A 27,736-nucleotide genomic window follows, 5' to 3' on the forward strand; every position below is an offset into this window, starting at 1 on the left:
CTCCACCTTCCCCTGCCCTCCCTCCGTTTCCTCTTTTTCTTCCCCCGACCATCACCCTACCAAGCCCTCTTTCAGGCCAGGTGTCAAGAGCGCCCATCGGCCGGGAGATGCAGCGTCTGGTCTGCCGCACACGGACTGCGGGCTCGGAGCTGCCGCAGAGCGCCTCGGCTCCCTCCGGACTGCTTCTAACACTTCTTTGAATCCACATATAAGGACATATTTCTTCACAATCATTTTTTTCCTCCCCCCCCCCCCCCCCCCCCCCACCACCACCAAAAAAAGAGAGAGGGCAAAACAGGTTGTGTTCAATGCGTAGCCATGCTTCTCATCTCGTCTCGCAGTGCGCTGCTGTCCGTCTACTACCCGCAGATCTTCCTCATCCTCACCAGCGGTAGCTACCTGTACGTTGTTCTGAATGCGCATGCTTCCTTTGAATTTGATGCGCTTTTATTTCCTGCAGCCTCTTATTGCGTGCGTAAATTGTGAGCCAATCACGCACAAAATTGGAACGTCAACGCGAGAAACCAAAACATATTTTCGACCACGTTGTAAAAAGAAAATCTATTTTAGGTCCCTATATATGTTTATATATGTATTTTTACTTTTACGTCATTCGTTATTGCTGTTATTTTGTCTGGGGAATACTTTGGAAAGACTCGGTGGAAAAACGCGCGACTTCTTTTTTTCTCGTTTAGTCATTTTCCTCCTCGGTGGAACACGAGCTGCCGATTTCTCCTCCAACACGCTGGCATATTCATTCAGAAATTGAGCCATAAAACGGCTGAGTGAAAACTCGATCGAGTGCAGCCAACATTTAATCTGCTGACCAGCTGATGAGATAACCTGGTGCAATGTGGATTTACACATTGCACCAGAACCACTCGGTCTTGGAAGCACCTCGTCAGAACCGGGCTATAACGTGGGACAGCAGCATATGGAAAATAGTTGTATTAAATGATTACTTCATGCTCTTTCAATAGAAAGAGGGGCCTTTGAAAGGAGCGTTTGGGACTTAGGGGCCCCACAATGATTCTGATTGCTACACCATATTTGCCTCTCATTGAGAACAAGGGCAGGTTCTGCTATGAAATCTATACCATAAACTATAGAACGCTTTCTTCAGGGATGGCGATCAAAACGAGCTCAATATCAACTAGCCTGACTTAATAAAAATTATAACCTCCCATCAAATTTGGGTCCCCTTTCTGCTTTAACAGAGAATGTTCTCCACATTTTTCTAGATTACTGTTCTGATAAAGTCTTTTCACAATCCTCATTCCTGCAGGGCGTTGTCCTCCGTGGTGGCCCTGGGCGCCAACATCATCTGCAACAACATACCAGGACTGGCACCCCGTCAGAGGGCCCTATGCCAGAGTCGCCCGGACGCCATCATCATCATTGGCGAGGGCGCCCAGTTGGGAATCAACGAGTGCCAGTACCAGTTCCGCTACGGGCGCTGGAACTGCTCTGCCCTGGGGGAGAGGACGGTCTTCGGACAAGAGCTGAGAGTAGGTCAGTCTCGTCCGGGACTCGCCTCCTTTTGGGGGGTTTATTTGAATGGTTGCTTTGTGATGTTTTAACAGTGGGAGAGAGTGGTAAAGAAAACATCCACGGCTCAGGTGGGAAAATCTGTCGACCAAATCATTTTTGGTCGTGAGAGGTCCGGTTTAAAGTTAAGCACCCGAGTTTAGCAAACATGAGGCAGGAGAGTGCTGATCTGATGAGACCAAAATTGGACTTTTTGGCAGAAAACTAACACTGTACCTGGTGGAGGCTATGTTGGAAAAATCCAAACAAAACCTAATTTGAAACTTGTGGCAAGAATGGAAGCTTTTATTCAATTTGATGGAGCCTGTGCACAAATTTCACTTTCTAAATGATACATACCCTAAAACCCTTGGTAACTCTATGGTTGTCTGGTTTACATTATAACATAACGTTCCAGAGTTGAAACGTTTAAGGGTTTCTTCTCACATACTTTCAACATTCAACGGAACAAATTCAAATGCAAAGTTTTAAAGATTTCAGCACCCAAGCAAACATTTCATCTGAAGCAATGTCCCAAAGTGAGTGAAGACATTTTTGTGTCAGGCTCGTCAGGTTTCTTAAATTCATACCTGTGTAGTCTATTAACACCAACTAAAAATTCACTCAGGTCGACATTCTTTAAAATTTTGACTCCTCGCAGGCGCCTCTTTGCTCCTAATGTGAACCTCATCCATAAATTGCTTCGGGTCCAGAATGTTTTGTTGCGGTTTTGCTGTGGGTTTGGATGCATGTTTAATCTAGCAGTTCTGGGAGCGATCACTTTCTGCTGTCTGAAGATAGGTTTTCTCAGAGTAAACAAATTTAAAGAGACACTGGAGATCCATTTTTTTTCTTGTCTTGTCAAGTCCAGTTAAGAAAAACAATTAAAGAAGATATGCTACGATCCATTAAATAAGGGCTTTATCAAAACGGGTTGGAACATTGGGTGTGGCTTTCCAAACCAAGACTATACAACAATCTTGTCCTGTAAGTGAATCTTACACAAGTTTACGATGGCGACCTTTAGGGCCTGTGAATTCATTAGGCTTAGACCAGAAAGATTCATGCAAACCACTAATTAAAGGCAGCTCCGGCAGCTGAATGCAACGGCATTCAATCAAAACAAATCACAGCGGGAAGAGACTGTTTGGCCACCGCTTTGCGCCCAATACCTTGAGAAATACTCTGCAGCGTCGAACAACTTCTCTGAATCGCTCGCGGATTTAGCTTGATGAGGGAAGACTTCAGCGTTTGTGGGGGAACTGCAGACTTGACGGTTTCAGTGAAGGAGTTTTTTACGTTGGAAGGGAGCCATCTAAAGGAGACACCATGCATTAATACCCTGGGGTAAACACTTGAAGGAGGAGGATATCCCATGTCCCGCAACTTTAGCACCAATAAATTAATTTTCCCCCTTTGACTCCACAAACATAAAGCTCTTTGTTATGAAGCTCAAACAGTAAACCCAGAAAAGATCGCAAATGGGTTAAGACCATCCACAGATCATCTGGCTGTGTTACGCACCATCATTTGCTGCAATTTCCTTAGTCAGAAAAAGAACAACACTGTATGACACAATAAAGCACAGCAACCCGTAGTCCCAGTGCAGAAAGTCAGCCAGCAGATGTCACTTTGTTTCCTTCAGAGTCCTGATGACTGCTTTAACAAGCCAAGCACTAACTGCTGAGATAGAGCCATTTGAGGCAAGACATGCAGAGACAGTCTGCTGTCTGTGTTAAATACTTCTGAGCAATGATCTCAGAGGAGCAACTGCTGCTGCTCATCAATCTGTGAAAGGGTTAGAAGGCCGTTTAGAAAACAACTTGCATCGACTATGGTGCTGAGTGTTCTCCAAAACCAACTTTTTCTACCTGCCTGTGGTCATAATGTTAGAGCCAATATATGTGGAAAACATTCGGTGCAGTTGCCAACCCTTGTGGCTGTTAACATCTCTGCAAACTCAACAGCTGAGACCAAGCAACATTTAGAAAAACTGCTAACAAACCCCAAATAACACTTCCCAGGCTCCAGAACTTGTTTGCACGGTTCACCAGACTCGAGAACAAGAAAGCAGAACAAAATGAATCTGAATAAACCACAAGACTTCTGTCTCCTTTAGACCAATGAGGCCAAAGTGGAGATTTTCATAATACACAGTGCCACATTTGGTGAGTCACACTGTTTAAGGAGCCAGTCATTTCCCCCCCTATTAGGAATATATGACCATTGGTTTTAGTTCCTCAAGACACTACCAATAAAAAATAAAATAAAAACACTGACAAAGTGAGCCATCAGAATAACACTGTCCACCCTAACTTCTCAAAAGCGTAGTTGTAGTGCACTAAAGCTTTTTAGAGACATTAAGAAATTGTGATAACGTCATAGAAAAAGGTTATATTGTGTCTACCTTAATGAGATTGTGATTTTACCTCGCTTTTAGACCTCACATTCCCAAATACATTGTGACAGAGGAAATCCAAAGGGGGGAATGCCTGGCCATCAGTGAAGGGTTTGGAGTGGCTTAGTCATAGTCCAGCTATAAAACCAAACTTTAACGAGGTCGTTCATGTCTAAAAACCCAGAAATGTGGCCGCGTTAAAACAATTCTGCAAAGTAGATCAAGGTAAAATTTCGAGATGTGAAAACGCTCACTGCAAAAGAACTGATTCCGCATTCTCTGAGAACTAAACGTGTTCTTGATGGGGTTAAGTTAAGAAAACTATCCTGATAACTAGTTCAAAAATGTCTCTGATCAACTTTGTTGCCAAACCGTACTCTAACCTAGACTCTCAAGTACTCTCAGTCATTTAATTATTGATTTGCATTCCAATTCTGTCCTCCTTTCTCCAGGCAGCAGGGAGGCAGCATTCACCTATGCCATCACAGCCGCTGGAGTTGCCCACGCGGTGACGGCGGCCTGTAGCCAAGGCAACCTAAGCCAGTGTGGCTGTGACCGCGAGAAGCAGGGCTACCATGATCGGGAGGAGGGCTGGAAGTGGGGAGGCTGCTCGGCAGATGTCAAGTACGGCATGGAGTTTTCGCGACGATTCGTGGACGCTCGTGAGATCAAGAAAAACGCCCGCCGACTGATGAACCTCCACAACAACGAGGCGGGTCGAAAGGTAACACACCGAGGTCCGATTTGGTCAAACGGAAGGATGTTATTAATGAGAGGTGTGGACTTGAGTCACTTGACTTCAGACTCAACTCAGACTATAAAATTGATGACCTGTGATTTTATTTGTGCTTGAGCATTCAAAAATACTTAATATCTTAATACCAAATAGAAAGATAATTTTGAGCAAGTTATACATTTCTTGGGGGAATTGACTGCCACATATGACAATTTGCTACGAATTGGGAGATCAGACTCCCAATGATCTGCCAGATGATCTGTGGAAGTGCCTGTTATCCTGAGACATTTGTGCTTCTTTTAGCTGGATTGTCTGAGAGCTCTCTTTAGCTCCTCTAAACATAGCACATGATGCAATCATGTCAACATTGACCAAATCCTATGAATGTATCCAATACCTGGCTGACTCTATGCCACAATGAATTGGGGCAGTTCTGCTAGTATAAGAGGAACCAACCTAGCACTAGGTCTACCACATAAAATGGCCTCAGAGTTTAAACCTTCCAATCAGTCTATATTCAAAAATTTAATTCAAGTTCAAAAATACTTTATTGATCCCAATGGGAAGTTAAATAAAATATGAGGAAGGAGTAGCTAAAGGAGCAGTTCACTGATATTTAATTTGAAGGAAATGTGTTTTCACAAAGTGGGACTGTTTCCGTCATTGCTAGAGGGATTGGACTCAGCAAAAGGAGTGGCTCAGCCAAGCTCCATTCCTTCAGGAACCGCCACTTACAACAAATATTTCATGTCCTAGTTGTTGGTTTTTTCCTCCAAAAGTGAGAAATGACAGTCACGTTACGTTTTTTTCCCTAAACAGTCCAATGATCTGTGTTTTTTTATTTGTAACAGTGGTGAAAATGTCAATAAACTGAAACGCTGAAAAGCTTCCACACTTGAATCTTCAAGTTAAAAATATTAACTAAAGCTAAGATAGCAGCTTTATTTAGCAATATTATTTACCATTTTGTCACATGTCCTGAATTATTCAGGAATTATTTAGTCAGGCGTCAAGTGTAATGGGCCGCCTTTTTCTAGCAGTTTAAATTAAATACTTCATTTGTTACTCCCATTTTTTCAATTTGGAATCATAAGACTCAACGGTTAGCAGAGAGAGCCGTTACTTGAAACTGAATTACCGTAATCGGACTATAATGCCATACTCATTGATCCATCTATCCACCCATGTCTTCCGCTTATTTAAGATACTGTTGGGGATTTATCAGGTTCACGACGGAGAGCAAGAAATCCTGCTCTAGATTAACACTCTTCAGTTCATTCTGTGGAATTCTGAGAAACCCTAAGGGATCAGAAAGAGTTGTAAAACCAACAAAGGGAGCGACATAAAAGGCATTCAGATCAGATAGAAGAAGCTCCTAACTTTATCTTTAAATCCCAGCCATCCCTACAAATGAAACTTGTTTCAGTTGCTTGTATCAAGCATCTGATTCGTGATTCGTATCACGTATCTGCAGGTGAAGGATAGAACATGGACAAACTGGTGAATGTAGAGCTTTTGCATTTGGCCCAGCTTTTTCTTCACCAAGAGAGACGGAAGAAGCATTCCTTCTCCTGCTCGGTTCATCCATCACTCATGAACAAAACATTCAAGTCAAAGCAAAGAATATTCTCGCAATCCTCCCTCTATTCCCTTCTCAGCGACCGCAAGCCTGCATACGTGCGCACACTGATCCAGCCGGAGTCAAGAACCGCTTCCAAAACCTTGATAACCCACCTCTGATTTGAATAATGATGTGTACGAACAAGCAGCCCTCTGTTATTAGAGCTTCAGTGACATAACAGAAAAAATATATCAAGTGTGGATCTAGATCAAAGGAGGCTTCCCCCCACCCCCTTTACATCGAAATCAATCACCTGTCTATTTTGTCATTTGAATGTATTTATAGGATGTTATAATGTACATCTGACTCAAACCACCATGTAAGAATATACACATGTAGAGTTACGCAACAGTTCTGGTCAGTCAACTCCTGTCACTCCGTTCTGTGGTTTGAAGAAAGGTAATGTTAATTACAGACTCCAGCTCGGAACTACGAGTCTCTCTTTTCAGGATTTTTTTGACACAAAGTTGGCTCGCCAGATGCTGTGCTGAAAGTTAAAGTGGTCGCAGAAATCCCAGCTCCCCAAAAAGAGACAGGCTTAACTGTTTACAATGACGTTACATTTATCTTGCACAGGGTTTAATACAGGTCTCTCGAACTCAAATTTAAAACTTTTTAAGACCACTATAAGTACAATTTAAGATGCACATCACAGCAATGGTGTTCGAAAGAAATACAGGGGACCAAAATTGTGAAATTGCTGGGGCCTTTTTGTGGCTCTTGGCAGCAGTTTTGTGCTTCTCACATGGTATAAAAGTCTCTAGCAAGCTTGCAGGATTTAGCAGCTTGTTACCAGTGGCCTTAACCACCTCGAGTCAGAACATAATGAGTGAAGATGTTTGTGTGTGACTCAAACTCTTATCGGATAGAAAGATCACATGAGAAAGACCTACATAAAATGTGAGGTTAAATAGTCTTGCCACAACAAGATTTAAGACTTGTAATTAACGTATTTAAGGTGATCTTAAAATTTTTTAAAACAAATTTAAGACATTTCCAGCCTTAAAGTTTAAACAAATGAATTTAAGGCTCTTTAAGGATGCGCTGACACCCTGCTGTCTGTCTGTATTTTCAGCACCTGTCCGTTTTGTTTTTCTAAGACATGCTGAACCTCAACTCTCTTTGTGAGCAGATCCTGGAGGAGAGAACGAAGCTGGAGTGCAAGTGTCACGGCGTCTCCGGTTCCTGCACCACCAAGACCTGCTGGATCACCCTGCCGAAGTTCCGAGAGGTCGGCTACCTGTTGAAGGAGCGCTACGGCGACGCGGTGCAAGTGGAGCCCGTCCGGGCCTCGCGGCTCCGCCAGCCCTCCTTCCTGCGCCTGAAACAGGCTCGGGGCTACCAGAAGCCCACGGACACGGACCTGGTGTACCTGGAGCGCTCGCCGAACTACTGCGAGGAGGACACGATCACGGGAAGCACGGGGACGAGGGGCAGGCTGTGCAACGGCACTTCCGCTCACACGGACGGATGCAACGTGATGTGCTGCGGCCGGGGCTACGACACGCACCACTACACGCGGGTCTGGCAGTGCAACTGCAAGTTCCACTGGTGCTGCTTCGTCAAGTGCAACACCTGCAGAGAGAAATCGGAAGTTTTTACCTGCAAGTAGGAGCAAACGGGGACTCCGAAAAGGAAGGGCCTTGAGATATTTATTACATTTTGCACATTTTGGCATCGTATTTCTAAAGAAACAGAAACTCAAGCTGAATTTGAGCTGCGGAAGTTACTGGGAGCAACAGAGACAAACAACTTTGCAAAGGTTTTCAACTTTTTCAAATATTCTTATGCAACAGCCGCAAACTTGAACATATTTTTTAGGGGTTTTCAGTGATAGACCAGCAATAAGTAGTTAGGTGACTATCAGCTTTGCACAAGCATGAAAACAATATTTTAGTTTTTTTGTGGACAGTAATTTTCACAACTTGGAAGATTTTTTTTAGTTGGATTTAGAGCTGAACTTGGACTGGGCCACTAACAGTCACTGTAGCTCTGGTTGTATATATTTTTATATGGAAAGGTCTGCATATAATTTTCTTCCCACTTCACAATTACGCATTACCTTATGTTGGTCTATCACATGAAAACACTAAAACATATTTAGGTTTGTGGCGATTATTTTTGCAGGAAACCTATTCGCTTCCAAACTGGTGTTAGAAGACGTTGCATTAATAAGGCAAAATTTTTGACATCGAGCAACGGCTGTTGGTTATTATTTTAACATTTATGTTCAGGGGAACATAAATCAGAAATGTACTTTGGACTGCCCTGGAAGAAGCCTCCACATGCGGCCAGAAGAAATGGCAGCCGAACATCTTCTCACACTGTATTCTGTTTAAACACTGAAAAAAATATATATATTAAAACTATTATTTATGTAGAACATCTTGCAGCTGGGCATCTCATACCACTCAAACATATTTCCTTCACAATGACCATCATCTGTTATTTAAAACAAACTGTACCTTCTTTGGCACATTCAGACAGTCACGTTGCCCTATACTTTGCCTCAAGATTTTACACTAAGGGCTGGTGTTGAACTGGCACATTTTATGCATAAACCCACCATCCCCAGGCCAGATGGGTTTGTTCCGCCAACAAATGCATTGCTTTAGGAATCCAACCTGTGAGTGTGAACGGCCCTCCATCCTGACTGCGCTCATTGTCTGGCTGTTGGACGAGCTGGTGCTTAGCAGAAAGCCACGCAAGCCTCGTTGGGAAATCCACGGAGGAGCGATCGGGCCGAGACGCAGAGTCCCACACGGCAGCCTCTGCTTACACAAAGCCTTCCAGCGTGGTTTAGGCCTACTCAGGCAGATGGCATGGGACCGTAAACCACATGGAAACGGGGAGGCAGGGGAAACGCCAAAGGCTTGCTATTTCTGGACAGCACCCTTAATGTATTTACACATTTGTTTTTGGTTGTTTTTAGGCTTTGTATGAGTTACAAAACAATTGGAAGAATATATTTTTATATGAGGAACGTGGCACTTTATGTCATTTCTAGCTGGAAAGAGTGTTTCTTATTCATGTCATTTTATACATATTTGAAAGCTATAACTTATTTGGAATTGGTGTTATTCTGGAATAAAGCTCCTGAAATGGAAATACTCGATTGTACTCGAAGGAACTTGTCCACTCAAAACAGGAGTTTAACCTTCTCAAGGCGTCCATAAAAGCTGAGTTACGTGATGTTATACCGGAGAAGTTTCCGGAAACATTACTGGGACATCTCAGTCGTTAAGAATGTCATTGGAAACTAGACTTATTTCAGTCATTTAATTCAAAAAGGGAAACTCATATTGCATAGATATGAGATATGAAACTGTTCATTTGGATAATTATTTTTATAATTAAATTTCGCAATTGCAAGACCAATAACATATTTTTAAAACCCTCCACAACAAGGGAGAGCCACTAAAGTTATTGCTGAATCCAAGCATATTCATAGAAGGTTGAGTGGAAGGTAAACTACACAAGAAAGAAGGATAACAGCAGCCTTACAAGGCATTAAATGCAGCAACTTTCTAATCAGAAAGGGCATCAAGAGGAGTTTTATCTGGGCTGAGGAGAAAAGGACTGCTCAGCGGTCCAAATTTCCTACAGAGCAACTCCAGAGGATAAGAGACATTACAGCCAACAATGCAGATGCCAAGCTGCTGCTGGTAAAACTACCTGGGCTTCCTTAACACCTTAGCAGAGTGAAGCTGATCGCCTCCATGCCACACAGCTACAGAGGTTTTTTTTGTTAAACTTTGTTTCTGCCATTTCCTTCCACAAAATTTTCCATTTGTATTCTTAGATGCATCACCCTTTACAGTCGGCTTCTTTAGCGTGGACCTTTTACCCTCCTTGTGAAGGGAATCACTGACTTTCCTAAAGACTGCGTAGATCAAAAATATAACATTTCTACATTAACAGATTTTCTGTCATATTCCTATTTTTTGTAGAGCTGAATTTGGGGTTTTACCAAAGCACACAAACTTTTCAATGATATCGTTGAGATGCACCTGTAGTTGAGAAGTTCGGAAACTTTAAAGGTTCGTAAGGCTTGACAACTAAAGAACAAAAGCAATTTTTTAAATTCACATACACTATTAGACCTTTTCTCCCAAATTTAAACATGATCTGGATATTATGATGCAAGGCGATCTTTGTAGGCCTTTGAGCAGCGCAATAGAGGTCTGTGATATAAAATGCTGATATGGGAAAGGGTAAAATTCTTGCATTGTCTGACTTGGCAGATGAGCGCCCGGGTTCCAGCCCTGCCACCTCTTTCAGCTTAGCTGACTTGCACACAGCCCTCTTTCCTGTGGGGCTGAAAAGCATTGCGGCCGGCCGGTCGAGCGTAAACTAAAGGCTGTTATGTTAGCCGTCTGAAATCCTGATGACCGGAACCCCGTAAAGCTCCCCCTACTGTGCTGCCGGATCGGCGGGGATAGTCCGTCGGATTGTTTCAACCCATTTTGTCATTAAAAATCGGAGGCAGAGCAAACAGGGTGGAGCAGGGTGGAGCAGGGCGCGGGCAGACCCGAATAGCGCCGCATTGTCGAGTTGTCAGAACGGCTCAGCTTATCGAGCGGCACGAGGAGGACAGGACGGAGTGTCGTTTTGCAAACTTGACACTTCCCATCCGATTCCCTCGGTCTTTCATGCGTTCGTACAATTACTCTGTGGACATTTCCAAAGCATGCTGTGATTAAGCAGAATAGAGCGGGATATAATAACCGCCCATCAAATATCGATAGAGTCAAATATGAGCACCTCTGCCAAGAGACAGGCTGTTTAGATTTTATTTTAATGAGATGGTTAATGATTTATGATGCATGCCATCAGTTTATTATACATGGAAGATGTAGTGGAAATCCCCACTATCGAGGAATAAACCCTTCAGTGCCAAAGCTAGTAGAAGTGCAGATGAGTAGAATCATTAACTCATGTTAGGCAATTTTGTTTTTTATATACATCTTTAAAGCATGCATATGGACAGATGTTTTCTCAGATGTGCAAAACAGAAATCTTGAATACTTAAAACACAAAACAAAAGCTTCAGAAAAGACAACAGTAGTTTAGAAAATGACAATTACTGGAACCACTGCTAACGAGGTTTAACAATGATCTAAAATTGTCATCTTGTCTTGCAGTTGCACAAGCTCACACTGAAAAAGGAAAAAAAGGGCAATAACTTATTGAACCTCCGTGCATAATTACTGGAGATAAGTTTGAGAGTGCGTTCACACCAATTATGTTTTAGTCAAACTTTAGTCCATTTGCGCAAGAAGGTTCGGTTAATTTGAGGAGGTGTGAATGCGCAATCAAACTCTGATCCGAACCAAAAAAGCGAACTCTAGCCCACCTAAGAACCTAGGTCTCGGTTCGGTCGAAGTGAACTCTGATGCAGTTTGAATGCAGAGACCGCTCCAAAAGCACAAAGCGGATTATAGCGCAGGGCAAATAAAATCAAAACAAATGCGAGAGACTCGAGCTGGCGACAGAAATGGCTCCTGGTTGTTTACCAAAGACAAAAGAGAAGTCCTACAAGCACCAATGCCTTTTGTTTCCATTTTGTGAAGAAGGAAGTTACACTGCGTATTGTTCAGAGTCGTTTCCTCCAGTGGTTCTTGTTGCAGCGCCACCACAAGGAAAGCAGTAAACAGGTTTTTCAATTAGTTTGGATTGTTTGACACAGAACAGTGTGAAAGCGAACTACACCAGCTGAAAATGCAACAAATGTTACAATTTGGTCTCCAATTGAACTAAAGCTACTGGTCCATCAGGTGTGAAAACACCATATGATTTTAGGGTCCTCTTTTAGGATTTGTTCTCGTCAGTTCACCCCAAAGCTTTTCTGTTGAATTCAGGTTAGATAGTTGAAGCAGAAGATACATTTTTGTCTGGTTAATCGTTTCTGTGATGATTTGGCTGCATGATTTTGATTCCTACTCTACAAAATTAACCAATAATGGTTGCTTTTTTAAGTTTGCAGTTAAGAGTCCACCACATTGTTATTTAAAATCGCCTGCTGTTCCAAAGACTAGGGGCCAATACAGGATTCCTAGGAAAATTTTAACAATGTATTTATTTTTTTAAATCACAGGCCTACAGCATCACAGATCTACCAGTCTTCTTTGTCACAGTCTTTTTGGGAGCTGGACAAAATATTGAAACACAATTGCATACACTACCAAAGCACAAAATCTTACAAAGTATTTTTGGTCTAGTTTCTAGTGCCAATACCTTAGTATACTTGAAATAAGACAAAACTAACTTACACATAACTTTCCAGCGACATAAAGCTTGTTTTAAGTTTAAAAAAAAAAAAAAAATGGTTCCACTGAGATTATTTAACTTAAAGACACAACATTTTCCTCATAAGTAAAACAAATCTGCCAGTAGAAGTAGTAACAAGATATTTGTACCAGAAACTAGACCAAAAAATACTTGACAAGATTTTGTGATTTTGCACTGTAGGACTACTTGGGTGAAATATCTGGTAGACTTTTAACACAGCATTCAAACTCCACTTGCATGTAACATTTTCTGTCAGCTGGATGGACTTTTACTTAAATTTTTTTTCAGTGAGAATATGGTGCTGCAGTAAAAGATGAAGTTCTAAGCTTCTTACACATTTTTACTGCGGGTGCCAAGAACCAATAAGGGTGTTATAGGTTGCTATGCTTATGTTTTGTTTTTTGTTGTTTTTGGTTGATTTCTGAAAAAAAGAGGAAGAAAAAAAGTCTTCAATTAAGATGCATTTCCCACCTCAGTCACAGCTTCAAGTTTTATTCTTTGATTAGATGTTTCCTCCCTACAATCCTAATAATAGGTCTAGTCGGACAAGCAGTTATTTTAAGCGGTTTAATAAGCAGAGCTTCATCCCGCGGCCACGATATTTTAATTAGGCGAGGCCGCGAGGGGGTAGATTACCTCACGTTTAAGACATTCTCTTTCATGGTAACGGCAAAAGCCACGTTTGGGCCTGAGATTAAACGCCAGCTCCTGCTGGTAACCTGAACCGTGTTTGAAAAGCCAGAAAGCCTCGACCCTGCGGTGCTCTTGTCTTTGGATTAAACCACAAAACATCGACGTCTCCGAGAGGTGCCAGCGTGTGTCTGCCACTCACCGACTCCTCATTCCCCCAGACTTGGAGCTCCTGACATCTGCGTCTATAGCATGCAGACCTCGTAGGGTTTTGGTCTATGTGGAATCACTTTGGAGAGGTAGAAAAGTTCATTCTACAGACTTTTCTGATTTAAGTATTGCGAGTAAAAGCATCTCTACTGGGTAAATGCACATTTCTTTAGCTGCTCTGCTTTCAAACCCACTGATGGGTGGAGAGAACCTTCATCTTCTGACATCTTTAGGAGTCTTTCCTCACAGTTTTGAGCAGCAAGCTTCCATCTCGCTCCTCAATGAGGAACCCCAGCTCCCTGAGCACGGAGTAGTCCACCGGGCCGCGCCTCTCCAGAGCAGCCACCAGCTCCTGGTTCTGCTGGTTGTTTTCCAGAATGTTTCTGATGGCGAAGATCCCCCACTGGCTGATAACTTGAGGCAGTCGGTTAAAGAAGACAGAAGACGAACTTTAACCAAGATATACTGTTAATATACAGTGCCTTGCAAGAGTATCTTTTCTGAATAAAATTTCTGAATTTTGCCACATTATTTTTAAAAAAAAAAACATACGTAAGTGGATTTTAAGTACAGGGTTTCTGCAGGATTCCCCAACGAAAATGTAAGACTTTTTAAGACTAGTAGTAGTGTCGAGCTTTTTTGAACAGAACGAAAGTAGAATAGTACGGCTCGGCAACGGAAAGTGAGGCAGTTGCAAAGATGAACCAGAAAGAGGTCCAGAAAATTGATGAGAAATGTACACTTACCTAAGATAGACGCAAAAAGTTAGCAGCAAATTAGCAGTAGCCTCAACTGCCTAGAGTCTCAGAACGCCATGTGTACAACTCAAATGTTTGCCTGACAGAAAAGTTGAACAAGAAAAATAACCTGGAATAAGATATAAAATAGTCCTGCCAGCACAAAACTTAAGACTTGTGATTAATGTGCTGAAGGTCAATAAAACGGTTTAGATCTAAGACTGTTCATGTGTTTTAACTCATTGCTAAATAGAAGGGGCAAAAAACTTTCGATCTGCAAAACTCATAGACGTACCCGGAAGGGTTTGTTGCAGTAACTTCAGCAAAAGCTGGTACTACTAAGTATTGACTCAATGAAGCCAAATACAAATACCTGCAACATTTTTCAGGTCGTTTAGGCAGTAAAAATGATTAAGATCCTCACATTGTCTCTTCCCAAAACAGTGTGAAGTATTCACTTACCAAAGTACAACATGTTTCTGCTCTGTGCAGGTATTAAAGAAATGATCTCCTGCCAATCATCGTCAAATTTGGGCTTTTTTTGTTGTCAAACTAAAGTTTTGAGTCGCCTTTTTGTTCATTTCAAGGGTTTACTCGGTTGGCTTCAAATGTAAGAATTTTACAAAGTTGAAAAAAGAAAAAAAAAAAATCAAACAGTTAAAATTCTTCATATCCAGCAATTTTTCCAAATTTGAAGAATTATGGTAACCCTGAACATGGTACCGCCTTCAAGCACCTGTTGTATTTGATTTTCTTATTTTTTTTTCTAATAAGCTGCAGGGAATCAGCAGGATGGATTCAAAAACAGTTTCACAGCTCAGAGGGAAACAATTATTCAAGGAACTCAAGCAAACTTCTCCTACACGCCAATTCTCCAGCTTGGGATGTCAAAACTCCTGTCCACACTGTGTTTGTTTTGGGTCACGGAGAACACAAGCATTCCAACCCAAACAAACCAGTTGTGCAGACGTGTTTTGGGATCTCAGTTTTCCCACTCTCATGTTTCCCAGATTTTTTTTGTGCGTTTTTTTTTTTCCTCCCCCTTTGCCAATCGTTTTGTTTTTGAAGAGAAACAAGGGTTGACAACACAGACAGGCAGACAGAGTTAGCACAGTTTACAACAAGTCTGAGAGGGCTGCATGGGAACAAAGGATCCCCTTCGGCTCAGACTGTTGGCCTGGTAAAAAGCCAGTATTGCAGAGAAATCCGTTTTAGTGAACTAACAATAGCGGCTGGGTCGACGCCCGGCGCAGTGTAAGCTTACAGTTATGAGATATGTTGCAAATGGTACGCAGAACGCAATTAAAGGGGCATAAGACGGTTCTGTAAGATCATAAAATGGATGAATACACAACTTTTCAGAAAAAAAAAAGAAATGTCAATGCAGGATCATTTCTGGAGAAATGATTAGATCTCCGTCCCTCCGGATTAAGACCTCAGTGGTTGTTTGAACATCGTAGACTGAAATAAATCTCACCTCAGTCTATTCGCCTCTTTATCATAATGCTGCAGCCATGGGAAGCATAGCTGTATAAAATTATCTTAACCCGCCACAAAGGTATGTGTAGAACTAATCATGTGTAAAACTATTCATACCGCAGTGGAGTTTAAGTTACTTTCGTTCAAATTTGTTTCCAGTAAGAAATGACAGAAATGCTTCAAATAAAATTCAAATAACATAAAAAGGAATATCTTTTTTTTTTTTTTTTTTAAGTATTATTTTACTTCATATATTTTTTTATAAATGGTATGGAAAATACCGTTTTCAATAAACAACGGAAGAATCTCTCTAGGCGTTACATCGAAGCCTTCTTCAAAATACTGACCAGCTTTTCTGAAACATGTTGCTAAAATTTAAAGATTTCCTCCAAATCTGCCATGGGACATGAAAAATTTAGGGCCTAATTGTAGCTGCCAGCACATTTTCTCCTTTTCCAACTCTTTTTTATAGATTTGCAATGGAAAAATACGTTTTGAATTCAAACAGCAGCCTCACATGTTCCTTCGGTCTCCCAGCAACCAGCCTATCCACAATTACCAATCCGCATGTGCCAGAAGCCTAATCATGGTGCTGTGTTTACTGTACAGCGGTTTACAGTTTTGGTTGGACCTAGAGCTTTGGCAGGACACCATGTGCATTGCTTCCACAACAATAAAAAAAACAAAAAAACACTATGATCTCCCTACAGAAGGTAATGACTAATGCGATCCCAGAGAAAACTCCACATCCTGGCCGAAGCTTAATGTTGTTATGTGGTGTTACTCCAGTAGGAAGGTCTTAAAATTTGTGCTATATTAGATTCACATGATAATTATATATTTTGTTCCCCAATGGTACATACAGGGGTCAGCTAATAAAAACAGAAGTGGGAGATCGGTGTAATTATTTCCAAAGAAAAAAGAAAAAAAAAGACTAATAAATGCGGCTTAAACGACCGACCACATTTAAAAGCCTCTACAGCAGAATTAATGACGAAGTGACATTTTTGAGAGACTACCATTCAAAATGTATTGACAGTGGAATATTTAATCTTCTGTAGGATTGTTCTCCATGCTGTTGTGCAGGACTTCCCTCAGTGTATTTTAAGCCTGGCGGGTCACCAGGCTTTACTTGTGCCCCCACCAGGCTAAGCGTTGCTTAATTTTTTAAGTCTCTTTAAAATGTTAGAATTTTTTTAAGGCTTTATAGTTGGTGTTCAGGTATTAATCTCCCAATCTTTCAGCAACGCATAACTATCAAGTGATATATTCAAATTTCCTGTCAACTTTAAACATTTTTTAACTTTAAACATTTTTTAACCGACAGGCCGTTGGATGAATGACTACACTAGCACACAACCACCAGGCTTAGCAAGTTTTCTGGGGGAAACTTTGCTGTTGTGTGAATTATTATGTGCCTTTTGCACATGTTTTTGAACAATTTAACAAGATTTTTCTATGTACAACCCAGTCTGGTCTCTCATTCTGAGTGGTATGCTTGTCCACACAGAATAATTAGAGAAAATAATTAGGAAACAGGTTGGAACGCACATTTCGAAAGGATACAAGGGTTGTTGCTGTCTATGTTGCAGTTGTCCAAGATGAGCGGGATGCCATCCAGCTCCCTTACCTGAGGACACAAATATTTCAACAAATTACAGCAGAAACATTTGCTACTTAAATCAACGGGAGAAAACAAAGTGTAATATTTCTGCTTTTAAGACACAAAAGCTGAAATCCAGATTCAAAAACCCATTTTCATCTCTCAATGTCTTACTTTTCATCTTCTATATTTAGAAGTTGCGCATGCAACTTGAGTCTGATACGCCTTCTCAGTCCATTTTTGGCAAATTTTTAAAGTAGTAATAATAATAATAAAAAAAGTGAATGTAGTAAAAATCCAGACTTCATGGGAAACATGGAAAATTCATTCTTCATTGTGACCAAAAACAGAAGACAAAAATGATTTTTTTTTTTTTTTAACTGGCAACTAAATAAATGAACAAAACCTACCCACCATACAAAATATCCCTGTTTTTTTTTTTTAAAAAAACACCAACATTTATCACCTTCTGTTTATAAATTCCAGTTTATTTCATGATTCTCAAACAAAAGAAAAGGTGGGTTGTCTGTAGCAGAGCCTCAAATGTGAGGGAAGGCACCAGTGTTAGTCCAAGACCACCGCACTGGGTGATCTGCTCTTCATCAGCTGTCTGATCCTATAGGCTTAATGACCATGTGTTGCCATTGCGGTTCTCCTCCAAACAGACTGGCAAGGGAGCAGAAGAACGGCACCAAGTGCCGAGTTTCAGAAAATGGAATAGTCATTTAGCGCGTCGAGGAAGCGCACGTCTGTGCTTCTTTCCACTTTGAGAACAAAAGCTGCTTACATTACATCCAAACCCATAAAGGGATGAATAACAAGCGAGCAGACCCGTGACTCTCAGACCGGTACGAGCCGTTCAGAGCTTCGCATGCACATCTTAAATTACCCCCTCTGCCAAAAGGTGAACAGAATGACATTTGGTTTACTGGAAGAAATCCTCGTGAAAACAGATACGGGGTGATTTCTGACCACTGACGGACCACAGATCAGCATCCATAAATATTACAGAGAGGCCAGCTGAGGGTGGTCATCCCACAGGCATTCCACAAATCTGTTTCTATTAAGCACAACTGGGTGTATGAAGAGGCCAACTCTTCCCTGACTGCTTCGTTAACCGTCCGCGAGATGCTCGCAGGCGGAAAGTGGACAAGATCTCCACAAGTAGCTTCAAGTTGAAACGAAGGAGGAAAGGAAGAGGAGAGAAAAATCACTAAGAAAAGTGTAGACATGAAAATCGTCATATTTTCCAGCTGTTTCTTCTAAAAACCCCCATCTCAAGGTACTATTTTGGGGGAAAAGGAGGCACAATCTGAAATCTTAAAAAGCAACTAGAATCAGCTCTTTGTTACACTTCCACCACAAAATATGCATCGAAATCGAAAAATCGATGCAAATTTTCTAATGCATCGATAAGAAAATTTGGGCCGATATAAAATCCAATATTAATAATGCTGCTATGGCCGATAACCAATCATTGAAGTTTAAATATAAAGCATATTTCAGCAAAAAGGTAGTTAAAAGTGCTTTACATCACAAAAACACAAAGATAAAAAGTCACCAAAAACAACATTCAACCAATTTAAAAAAATAAAATATAGATATATATTTATTTATTTTTTTCTACTTTTTCAACACCTTTTGGGGGGAAAAACCAACGAGAAGCAAAAATGAAATATCGGTTATTAATAATCGGCCCAGTTTCATTTATCGGCCCAATACTAGCGATATGAATCTTTCAGCGTCTAGCCACTTGACCAAACCCAATTTCTGGATCAGATTCTGAAACAAACATAAAAATTGTTTCTAAAAAATTGATACAGAAACCAATTTAACTATTCAAATGTTTTAAAGATTCTTTAGATCGTTTCATTTAAAATAATTCTACAAGGTTTCATACTTACGGTATATATATATATTTTTTGTTTAAGAATAAACTTTGCTAATACAGGAAATTTAAGTAACAGAATTTTATGCTCAAATCACTTTTTGTTTAAATATAAACTAATGCAATAAGTATCAAAGTAGTAGTCAAAATATAACTTTACGAAAAATTAAGCAAACTAAAATCAATTTTTGAGCATTTCGAAGATAAGTCCACATGTTTAACCCCTTTAAAGGCAGATTTTTGGCATAACTGAACCTCCATACATCCGTTGCTCTATGTGTTTTACAGATTAGACGATGGCTGCAACTAAGCATTATTTTAGTAATCGTTTTGTACAAGTAATTGTTTAATCGGATAAAAAAAACATTATTTAGCACCGTGTGCAGATTTTTCATTAGCCGCTTATTTTACACAATATTAAAACTACAGTAAAAGATGGAAATAAACAATTCAATTCCTTTTTTTAAAGTGGTAAGCACTGCATTGCCTAAAGTGCAATGACAGAGCATTCCTTGAGTGAACGCATGATCATTTGTAGATTAATTGAATCATTTTTGAATTAACCAATTAATAATTAGATAGCAAAAAATACTTAATAGGAGATTTTCATTGTTACAGAATTTGAACCAGGTGAAACTAAAACTATGCCACTTTAAGAGTTCTGGGAGGAACATATTTACAGAGGTCTTTTATGTTAATTGTATACACTTTTGTACAGTTTTGGCTTAATTACTGTCAAGTGTGTTGTCCTGTCAGCAAATGGCCTTTTTTAAAGTCTGCATACTCCTGCAATCAATTACTAAATTAGTCGATTAATCCGATTCATCATTTCAACACACGATCGGACCTTGTTCTGGTTGCTGGTGTTGCCGTGGCAGAGGTTTCCTATGAGCCTGATGAGGTGGGCCTTAAAGCTGACCACCGGGGAATCCGAGGTCGGGTCTTCCTCTCCGGTAAAGGGGGAGAAGTTCTGAGTGGCGCTGAAAATATTCCTACTGGCCTTCCCGATAGCATGCACTTGCTCCAGGAGCTCTGCATAGGGGAGAAAAAAGAAAAAGAAGAAGAACAGGATAGAAAAACGTGAGAAAGCACAAACTTCTACAGCTTAGTCATATAAATCTTTCACTCACAACTCTAAATTAGGTGGTTTGCTCAAAACTTTTTTGGGGGGTACTTGTGCTCTGATTTTATTACTTATCCACACAGAGGAGGTTTTTTTGACTGGAATCTTAAGTGTCTGTCCTGATGAGGAATTGATGGGAATCAGGATCTTCGGGGAGCTTGTCTGCTTTTTTCATTTACCAACGGTAGTCTCTAGAAGATCGGGATGGTCCTGCAGGAACATGAACTGCTTGTGGTCTGAGGTCATCTCACACAGCACGTCCAGCAGACTTATCACTGTTAGCGCCTCCTGCAGGACCTACACAGGATTACAGCAAGCAGATTAAAAATCATTTAAAAAATAATTTTTAAAAAAGTCTCAGAAAACTAGAAATGTTTGGGTACAAATTTAGCAAGCTGCAGCATTTATGACCTCGTTGCTGGAAGCAGAACCCGTCGCGAGCGTGAGAACCGCCCCGCAACCTTTCTGGAAGGAACTGGCCAGGAAATGGGCCACACTGGGGGGAACGCCGCAGCCGTCTGAACCCTCTTCTCTTAACTGGGCCAACAGCAGCTCCAGGAGAGTTACTCTGGGGGGAAAAAAGCACATGTATTTACTCTCTATTCTTCTTCATACAGAAACTAAATATTTACCAATATTTACCAATTAGTACAATTTTAGGTCAGAATTTGATCTGTACCTGTCATGATGGGACATCCCAGAATACATGCTTTCCACCAGAGCTGAAGATTTGAGAAAATGTTGAGTTGCCATCAGGACACTGGATTTGAATAAAAAGCAAAAATGTACTCTAAAGATCAATCAGTAAAACATCAAAAAGAGTGTTTCTTCATAGAGCATTAGTAGTTATTTCATTTGAGATTTTTGTTGACAACATTGCAGGTGTTGAGGAACAAATACCTTCCATTACAACTATGCAAAGGAAAAAGTAGACTATTTGCAGACTGTTGGAAGTAGTTAAGAACGTTCCATAAAAAACTGGATGTGGACAGGAAATGTACTTACCAAAACTATTATTTACAAATGTTAAACAACTGGAGGTCTCACAGACAGACCCATGTTTATTTTGTAATCAGATTAAGAAGGCAGGATAGTGAGGGAGGTTAAAAGAAACAAACAAAATAAAACTAAAAGAGAAATCTCTAAAACATCAGATTTCAAGTCAACATCTTTACCAGGGTTTACCATAAATTCGGACTTAAAGTCAGGCATTAAGCAAACTTAATAAATAAATAATAACTAAACAAATAATTGTTTGCAGTTTCTTACGACAGAGGACTAAAACTAGTTTTGATCTATGGTTGCTTTCTCTCTGTTGATCCAATAAACCAATCCAGACCTTAGTAACCACAGCTATTCTGACTCTTGAGCGGTTTTAAGATTGATGGAGAATCTTTTCTGTGCCCACTCCCTTTGATTTCTAGTAAATATTATTCAAACTGAAACTGATTTTAAAAAGAAAACTGTCAAAAAAACCCTGCAGCAATTCCTCAGTAGTTTCAGGCTCTGGCAGCTTCAACAAACATTCTCCAAGTATTTTGTTCATTCCACTCCTCTGCGCACCCCTCCCAAAAAAAAAAAAAAAAAATTATAATGAGTTCAAACGTCTGGAAGCCACACTTACGTCCAGTCCAGGTCAGGCTGGGTCCTGCACAGCTCCATCACTTTGAGAGCCAGCTTGATATTCTGCGGCTTTGACAGATCCTCCACTTTGGCCTCATCCAGACACGTGTGGAGAACCATAGAGGTGTAGTTCACCACCTTCTCATCATCAATACAGAGCAGCTCCCTGTTCACACACAAATCTGGTTTAAATAAAACTGCGTACGGTCTACAAGAGCTAAAAAATAAAAATAAAAATTTAAAAAAAAACAGTAAAAAGGCGTCCATTCTCTTGGTATAAAAATAAAACCGTTCTCACAGGAGGATGTCAGGGAAGCTGAGCCGCCAGACTTCATCCTTGCTCATCTGGTTTCCGACAGCGAGGTTTCCAAGAAACTGGATCCCACAGCGAAGAGCTGAGCCGCAGACGGAAACAAATGAGTAGATGATTAGATGGGAAGACAGAAAAACAAATAAAACACAGATCGATGTCGTAGTAGTCATCTTTTTTTCCTTTTTTTATGATTTAAACACTGCATTATGCTGCCAATTCAACGGATTCAGACTTACGTTCATATAAGGCATCTTTGGTCTCCAAATTTAGGGTCTGAAGGTAACTTAGGAGTTTAAGGGATATACCAATGAATCCAAGCTCCCTAGAGAATAAAAAAAACAGAGATTTTGTACACAGTAAGTGCAAAGTATTAGTAAAACTTTCATAAAAGTACCTCAAAAAAGTTTATTGGAATCCCAAATTGTTTAACCAACCAATACTTGAACCTTCAACGCAACCACTGAACTTCTTCTTCACATTCTGTTTGCTACAACCGCAAACTTCAATGTGTTCAAATGGATTTTAGAAAAAAAACAGAGAAACACAAAGTGGCACATAATTAGAAAGTCAAGGGCATTCTTGAAAGAAGGCTACAAAAAAATCCCATTTGAGATTCTGAAACACGATGATGGATACGTTATGGTGAGGAAATGCTTCCGTTTAGCACGTATAGTAAATCTGGTCGGAGTGGATTGAAAGCTAAACACAAGGGAGTACTGGACAAGCAGATAAGAGGTGAGATGGGATTAAAAACTATAGCCGGATTAAGAGCTCTAATTAAATAATCAAATTTTTTATATCAAAAGTTTGACACTTTTTTTATTCCAATACATTTTGAATAATGACTGATTTAATAAACTCATAACATTTGGATTACAGTAAAGTGAAGCAATTCAGGGTTAAGGTACCCTATAATCTGGAGTGTTGTGGCTTTGATTTCGCCCCACCATGCAGATCCACGTGCAGGGATTGGGTTAAAATGCCGTATGGGGATTTAAACCGGCAACTCTATACGTCATTATCTTCCAAATTACACAATAAAGTTGAGAAAATGTTTCTATTCCATAGAAAAAGACTTTCTTCCTTTTAGATTTTTGGCTCGAGTCTGTGTTGCTCTTTGCAGTCACAGTGTTTTAGTACGAGTGTGATTTTGTTCTTCCTCCAAAAGGTGGTAGAAAGCATGTTGCTATAGCAATACTAACACATATTCAGCAGATTTGTTTCCCCACCGTCTAACCTCGTCAGAATGTCTCAAGACTTTTAACTTACAGTTCATGGAAGAAAATGTGAAGAGATTCATTGGGTATGAATACTTTACAGTCTCACTGTGTAACAGGAGTTTACCAGCTTTAAAGAGACGCAGCAGAAAGCAGAGGCGGATTGGCAGTTCCATTTAAACTCTCATCTTCCTGCCGCTGCACTCTCAGCGCAATCACCTGAGCAGTTCCTGGTTGCGTGGGCTTTGAACGCAGGAGTTCCTCTGGGACCTGAAGCACTCGGCCGTGAGCTGGAGCTGCAGGGCGGAGGGCCGCGCGTCGTCATCGCCGCTTTCGCTCGCACTCTGCAGGCCTTCAAGCAGCCTGATGAGGACCTTGAGGAGATCAGAGAAAACGTCCTCCGCCACGGCATCCCTGCGAAGAGGGAAATTAGCGAGAAAACAAATTCATTTTACGAGGTTTGACGAGATTTCAAAACCAAGAAGGACATCCTTTTATTTACAACCTCATAGAAAATATTTCTATGCCATGATCATCTTCGTAAAACTCATTTCAGTCGATTTGAATGCTAGAAGTGGTGTTGACCTATTTAGTGTTGAAATCCTCAATTTAACTTGAAGGGCAGCTCAATAGTTCTCTCGTCCAATGAAAAAAGCTCTCTTCCCATGGATTTTTACTGGTCAAGATAGACAGCTTGAGGTTTCAAACCATCATGAAGGTGGTGAATTTAGAATAGGCTCAATTTGGCATCCTTCCAGTCCATTTGATCTCAAACTGTTTCCTCCTTGGAAAGTAGCACAGCAGCTTCTAACAGATTTCAGACAGCAGAAAATAACTGCGGTTTGGAGGAGAAGCATAAAAAACAATTCTCCGTTAAATTGTACTAAAATTACAGTTTACTAGAACAACGGGGCATAAAAACTTTTTTTTTTTTTTTATCATTGTTGCCTCGTGAGACAGTAATATTTCAAGCTTACTGTAATTAACTTCGTTTATGCTGCGGGGAAGCAGCTGAACTTGCTCTCAAACCTCCAATTTACGAGCAGCGTATCAATAACAGGAAGGCACGCATTAATTAAAAACAACCAAACATGTTTTCTGAGCATCACATTAAACTGAACACGATTCAAGCTAGCGTTAGCCTGGCTACCGAGCTTCACGTCTTCACGTTTTCACTAAAACAAGAGAGCGTACGGGATCAAACGGTACCTGTATTCCGCATCTTTCAACGCACTTGTAAACGTTTTCAACACCTGCAAGTGTTCAGGGCTCTGTTTCGCATTCAAAACGTCAGCGAGAGCCGCTGATATTTTCTGCTTGTCATCAATGGATTCTGCCATGTTTCCCTAGCTGCGTCACGAATGTGGGCGGGACAATGCAGGCCAAAACTCTGACTTCTTATTGGCTAAATTGATCGCGTAGGCGGAGTCGAAGCATGTGCTCGTGTTTGCATGTGTTGACTCGCCGCCTGCGAACTATTAGTGACAGAAGTACCGCATTATTAAGCGCAACATAGACTAAAGCTTTTAAAAAGGCAGTTAAGTAAAATTATGCCGTAATAAAAAGTATCTATATTTATTTACACATACATATAATAAATGAATGAGGCAGAAAATATTTAAAACAACTATTTGTCTTACTTCAAATCATTTTTAATGTTATGTATTTTTGTAGAAGTCAGTTTTCACTTTAACACAAAGGTTTTTTTGTATTTATATTTTTGTTATTTAAAAAAAAAAAAAAAAAAAAAAAAAAACCCTAATCGTGGATTTGAAAAATCAATAAAAAAAGACGAAACATCCAAGGGAGTGAATCATTTTTATAGGCTCTGTTTTTCTTGCATCCAGTTTCTCTGGATAACTCAAAACCGCAAACATTTTGAATAACCAAGACCACGAGATGAAGGTTTTGAACTGTTTCACAGTTTGAACATAAAGGGATGATGTGGAATGTCATGGAGCAGGTCATTCTCTTTCAACGTAGCTGAATTTGTAGACAGGTGAAAAACAATGTTCCAAAGAAGAACATAACAAAACACCTGCGCATTGGTGTAAAAGTTGAATTCACTGTTATATAGAAACCTTTGGGGGCAAATTATTGCCACGTGCTATTAGGTTTAAGCATTGCCTTTTCCCAGTAACAACTGAAATCAGTATTCGAAAACTTCAATTTGCATTTACTTAAATTATCTTTGTCTGGTTTTTGAATTCAAATGTCTTAAATGATCTGAAACCCGTGAGACAAAAACACAAGAAATTCACAACGGGGCAAATAACTTTTTCATGTCTCAGTTAGCCCCTAAAAGACGCAAATGGTGGCATTCGGAATTGAAGGACGTGAAGCTCGACAAATAGCACAAGCACTTCAACGTGACACAGGTAAATCAGAACACACTTGCACCGTCAAGTCTGCATGTGGAGCAAGTTCTCATTTTCGTCAGTGAATGTACAATTTCCCCCAACCGGCGTTGGAGCAAACATTACAACTGGAGCAACAAAGTCACATGAAAATCACTTGTGACTTCCAAAAATTGTGGTACACTTCAGATCACAAATCTATGTCGTTCCCTCCGTCTCTCCACGCGGCCAAAAACAGCACAGCTGTGGCTTGAGGAAGGTTCGTGTCAAGTAGAGTTGATTACGGATGGTAAAAAGCTTCCACCCTCAAGCAATTTGTCAGCTTAAAGAAGAAGTATTTGAAGAAGCAAATTTTCCAGTTATAGAAATCCCATTATTTATACACTGGAGTGGAATAACTGGAAATACCCCCACAAACTGGAAGTGGAGCAGTATGATGGGAGGAATCTGAGCAGTTGGATTACAGGAAAGCAGCACATTCTATTGGATTTTAGAACTGTAGGAAACCTCAGTCATGCCAACTAGTTGATGGATGGTTTAGTCTGTTGCAGAAGACAGTATTTAAGGAAACAACACACTACTGAAGGTTTTTATTATTCACAGATGGTTTTATTAATTTTTTATATATATGTTTTTTTTGTGTGAAAAAAACACTATTGCTTCAGTTAAATACAAGCACTTAAATGCAGAAGTTTGGCATCAGAAGAAGCAAGTCCACAAAATATGGAGTTAATTTCCAGCCAAAATTTTGCAAACAAATAAAGCATGCTGCACACAAAAAATATATGTTTCACAAATTGTTCTGCCAAAAAAAAACATTGCAAACAAATAAAGCATGTTGCCCACATATAAAACGTATCTCACAAACTGTCCTCGAGTAGAAAACGAGCTCTACTCGCATACGAAACGCTCTGCGCCAAATTTCTGCCAACAGTCATGTCATACCTTAGACAGAACCTTGACACCACAGGAGGGTGATATTCAGACAACTGAAAAGCAGTGTACTCTATAACCCAGTAGAGTACACTGCTTTGTAGGGGATAACAGTTTGCAAAGTCTGTTTTATGTGTGTGCAATGTTTGAGGACAGTTTGTGTGCTTTATTTGCTTACAGATTTTTCTTGGCAGGAAAGTAACGCCAAAACAAAAACAAAACAATGAAAACATTTTCACAAAGAGTGAAGGCAACAAACTCTAAACTGAAACACTTTTATGATGTATAGAAGAACTGACTGGCCACCTTCTAAATAATTTTTTTTCCTGCAAATTCTGCTTTGAAATATTTCAACACATCTGGCTAATAAATGAAAGCTTACATCTGTTAGCATTTGGCTAGCAGATGTAAGCTTTGTGCTATATTAGGGTTTGTTGAACAAATGAAAGCTAAGCATTGTACTAGAATCTGGTTAACAAGTGAAAGGTTAGGACTGTATTAGCATTTGGCTAACAGATTAAACCTTATTGCATTAGCACTTGGTAAACAAATGACAGCTAAGCTTTTTATTAGGGTTTTGCTACCATATGAAAGCTTAGCAAGGTATTAGCATATTGCTAACATACAAAACTTAGCATTGTATTAACATATGGCTAAAAGACAAAAGCTTTAGCTAAGCATTTGGTAAGAAATTAACATTTAATATATTTGTGTTAATGCCTATATCTGCATGAGAGTGCAGCATTGTGTTACCATGTGGTGAAAAAATGAAAGCACAGCATTGTAAGAGCAAGTGTCTCTAGAAAGGTACGCAGTGCGACTACAGCTAGCAAAAAGAATTTCAAGTATCAATCTATGTCTGAGGAGACGGGGCAAAATGACCACTTTCATTGATTCCAAATTTCATATTTAACCTCAACATCCTTCATGTTGCTCACGAAGAATCACAGAAATACTCCAATTCGCCTGGAAATAATATAAAATATTCTGGTATATTTTTTCCAAGTAACATAAGTAGCATATCTTGGAGATTCATGGCTATTTGCGTCT

At 40.2% G+C, this 27,736-nt stretch overlaps 2 protein-coding genes across 4 annotated transcripts; one reads left to right on the plus strand and one right to left on the minus strand.

Annotated features, from left to right (window-relative positions):
• The first annotated feature begins 280 nt into the window (after positions 1–280).
• LOC102229577 (protein Wnt-7b) lies at positions 281–9,369 on the plus strand. 3 transcript variants are annotated; one of them, XM_005797206.2, is made up of 4 exons: positions 281–401; positions 1,286–1,512; positions 4,378–4,649; positions 7,415–9,369. In XM_005797206.2, exons 1-4 carry the CDS (start codon positions 319–321, stop codon positions 7,892–7,894), a joined length of 1,062 nt encoding a protein of 353 aa, XP_005797263.1. In that variant the 5' UTR covers positions 281–318; the 3' UTR covers positions 7,895–9,369. The 3 variants fall into 3 exon arrangements, with proteins under 3 accessions (XP_005797263.1, XP_023205644.1, XP_023205645.1); XM_023349876.1 differs by having other exon boundaries at positions 281–391; XM_023349877.1 differs by lacking the exon at positions 281–401 and having other exon boundaries at positions 1,138–1,508.
• Positions 9,370–11,061: 1,692 nt separating this feature from the next.
• Positions 11,062–24,744, minus strand: atxn10 (ataxin 10). The gene is made up of 11 exons (XM_023349757.1): positions 24,606–24,744; positions 23,616–23,810; positions 22,416–22,501; positions 22,165–22,261; positions 21,868–22,032; positions 20,923–21,003; positions 20,655–20,811; positions 20,423–20,540; positions 19,968–20,152; positions 17,196–17,259; positions 11,062–13,827 (listed from the first exon to the last, which is right to left on the minus strand). The coding sequence occupies exons 1-11, from the start codon at positions 24,734–24,736 to the stop codon at positions 13,643–13,645; spliced, it is 1,464 nt and encodes a 487-aa protein (XP_023205525.1). The 5' UTR covers positions 24,737–24,744; the 3' UTR covers positions 11,062–13,642.
• Between the last annotated feature and the right edge of the window lie 2,992 nt (positions 24,745–27,736).

Source organism: Xiphophorus maculatus, chromosome 17, assembly GCF_002775205.1.
Source record: "Xiphophorus maculatus strain JP 163 A chromosome 17, X_maculatus-5.0-male, whole genome shotgun sequence".
NCBI classification, from domain to species: Eukaryota; Metazoa; Chordata; class Actinopteri; order Cyprinodontiformes; family Poeciliidae; genus Xiphophorus; species Xiphophorus maculatus.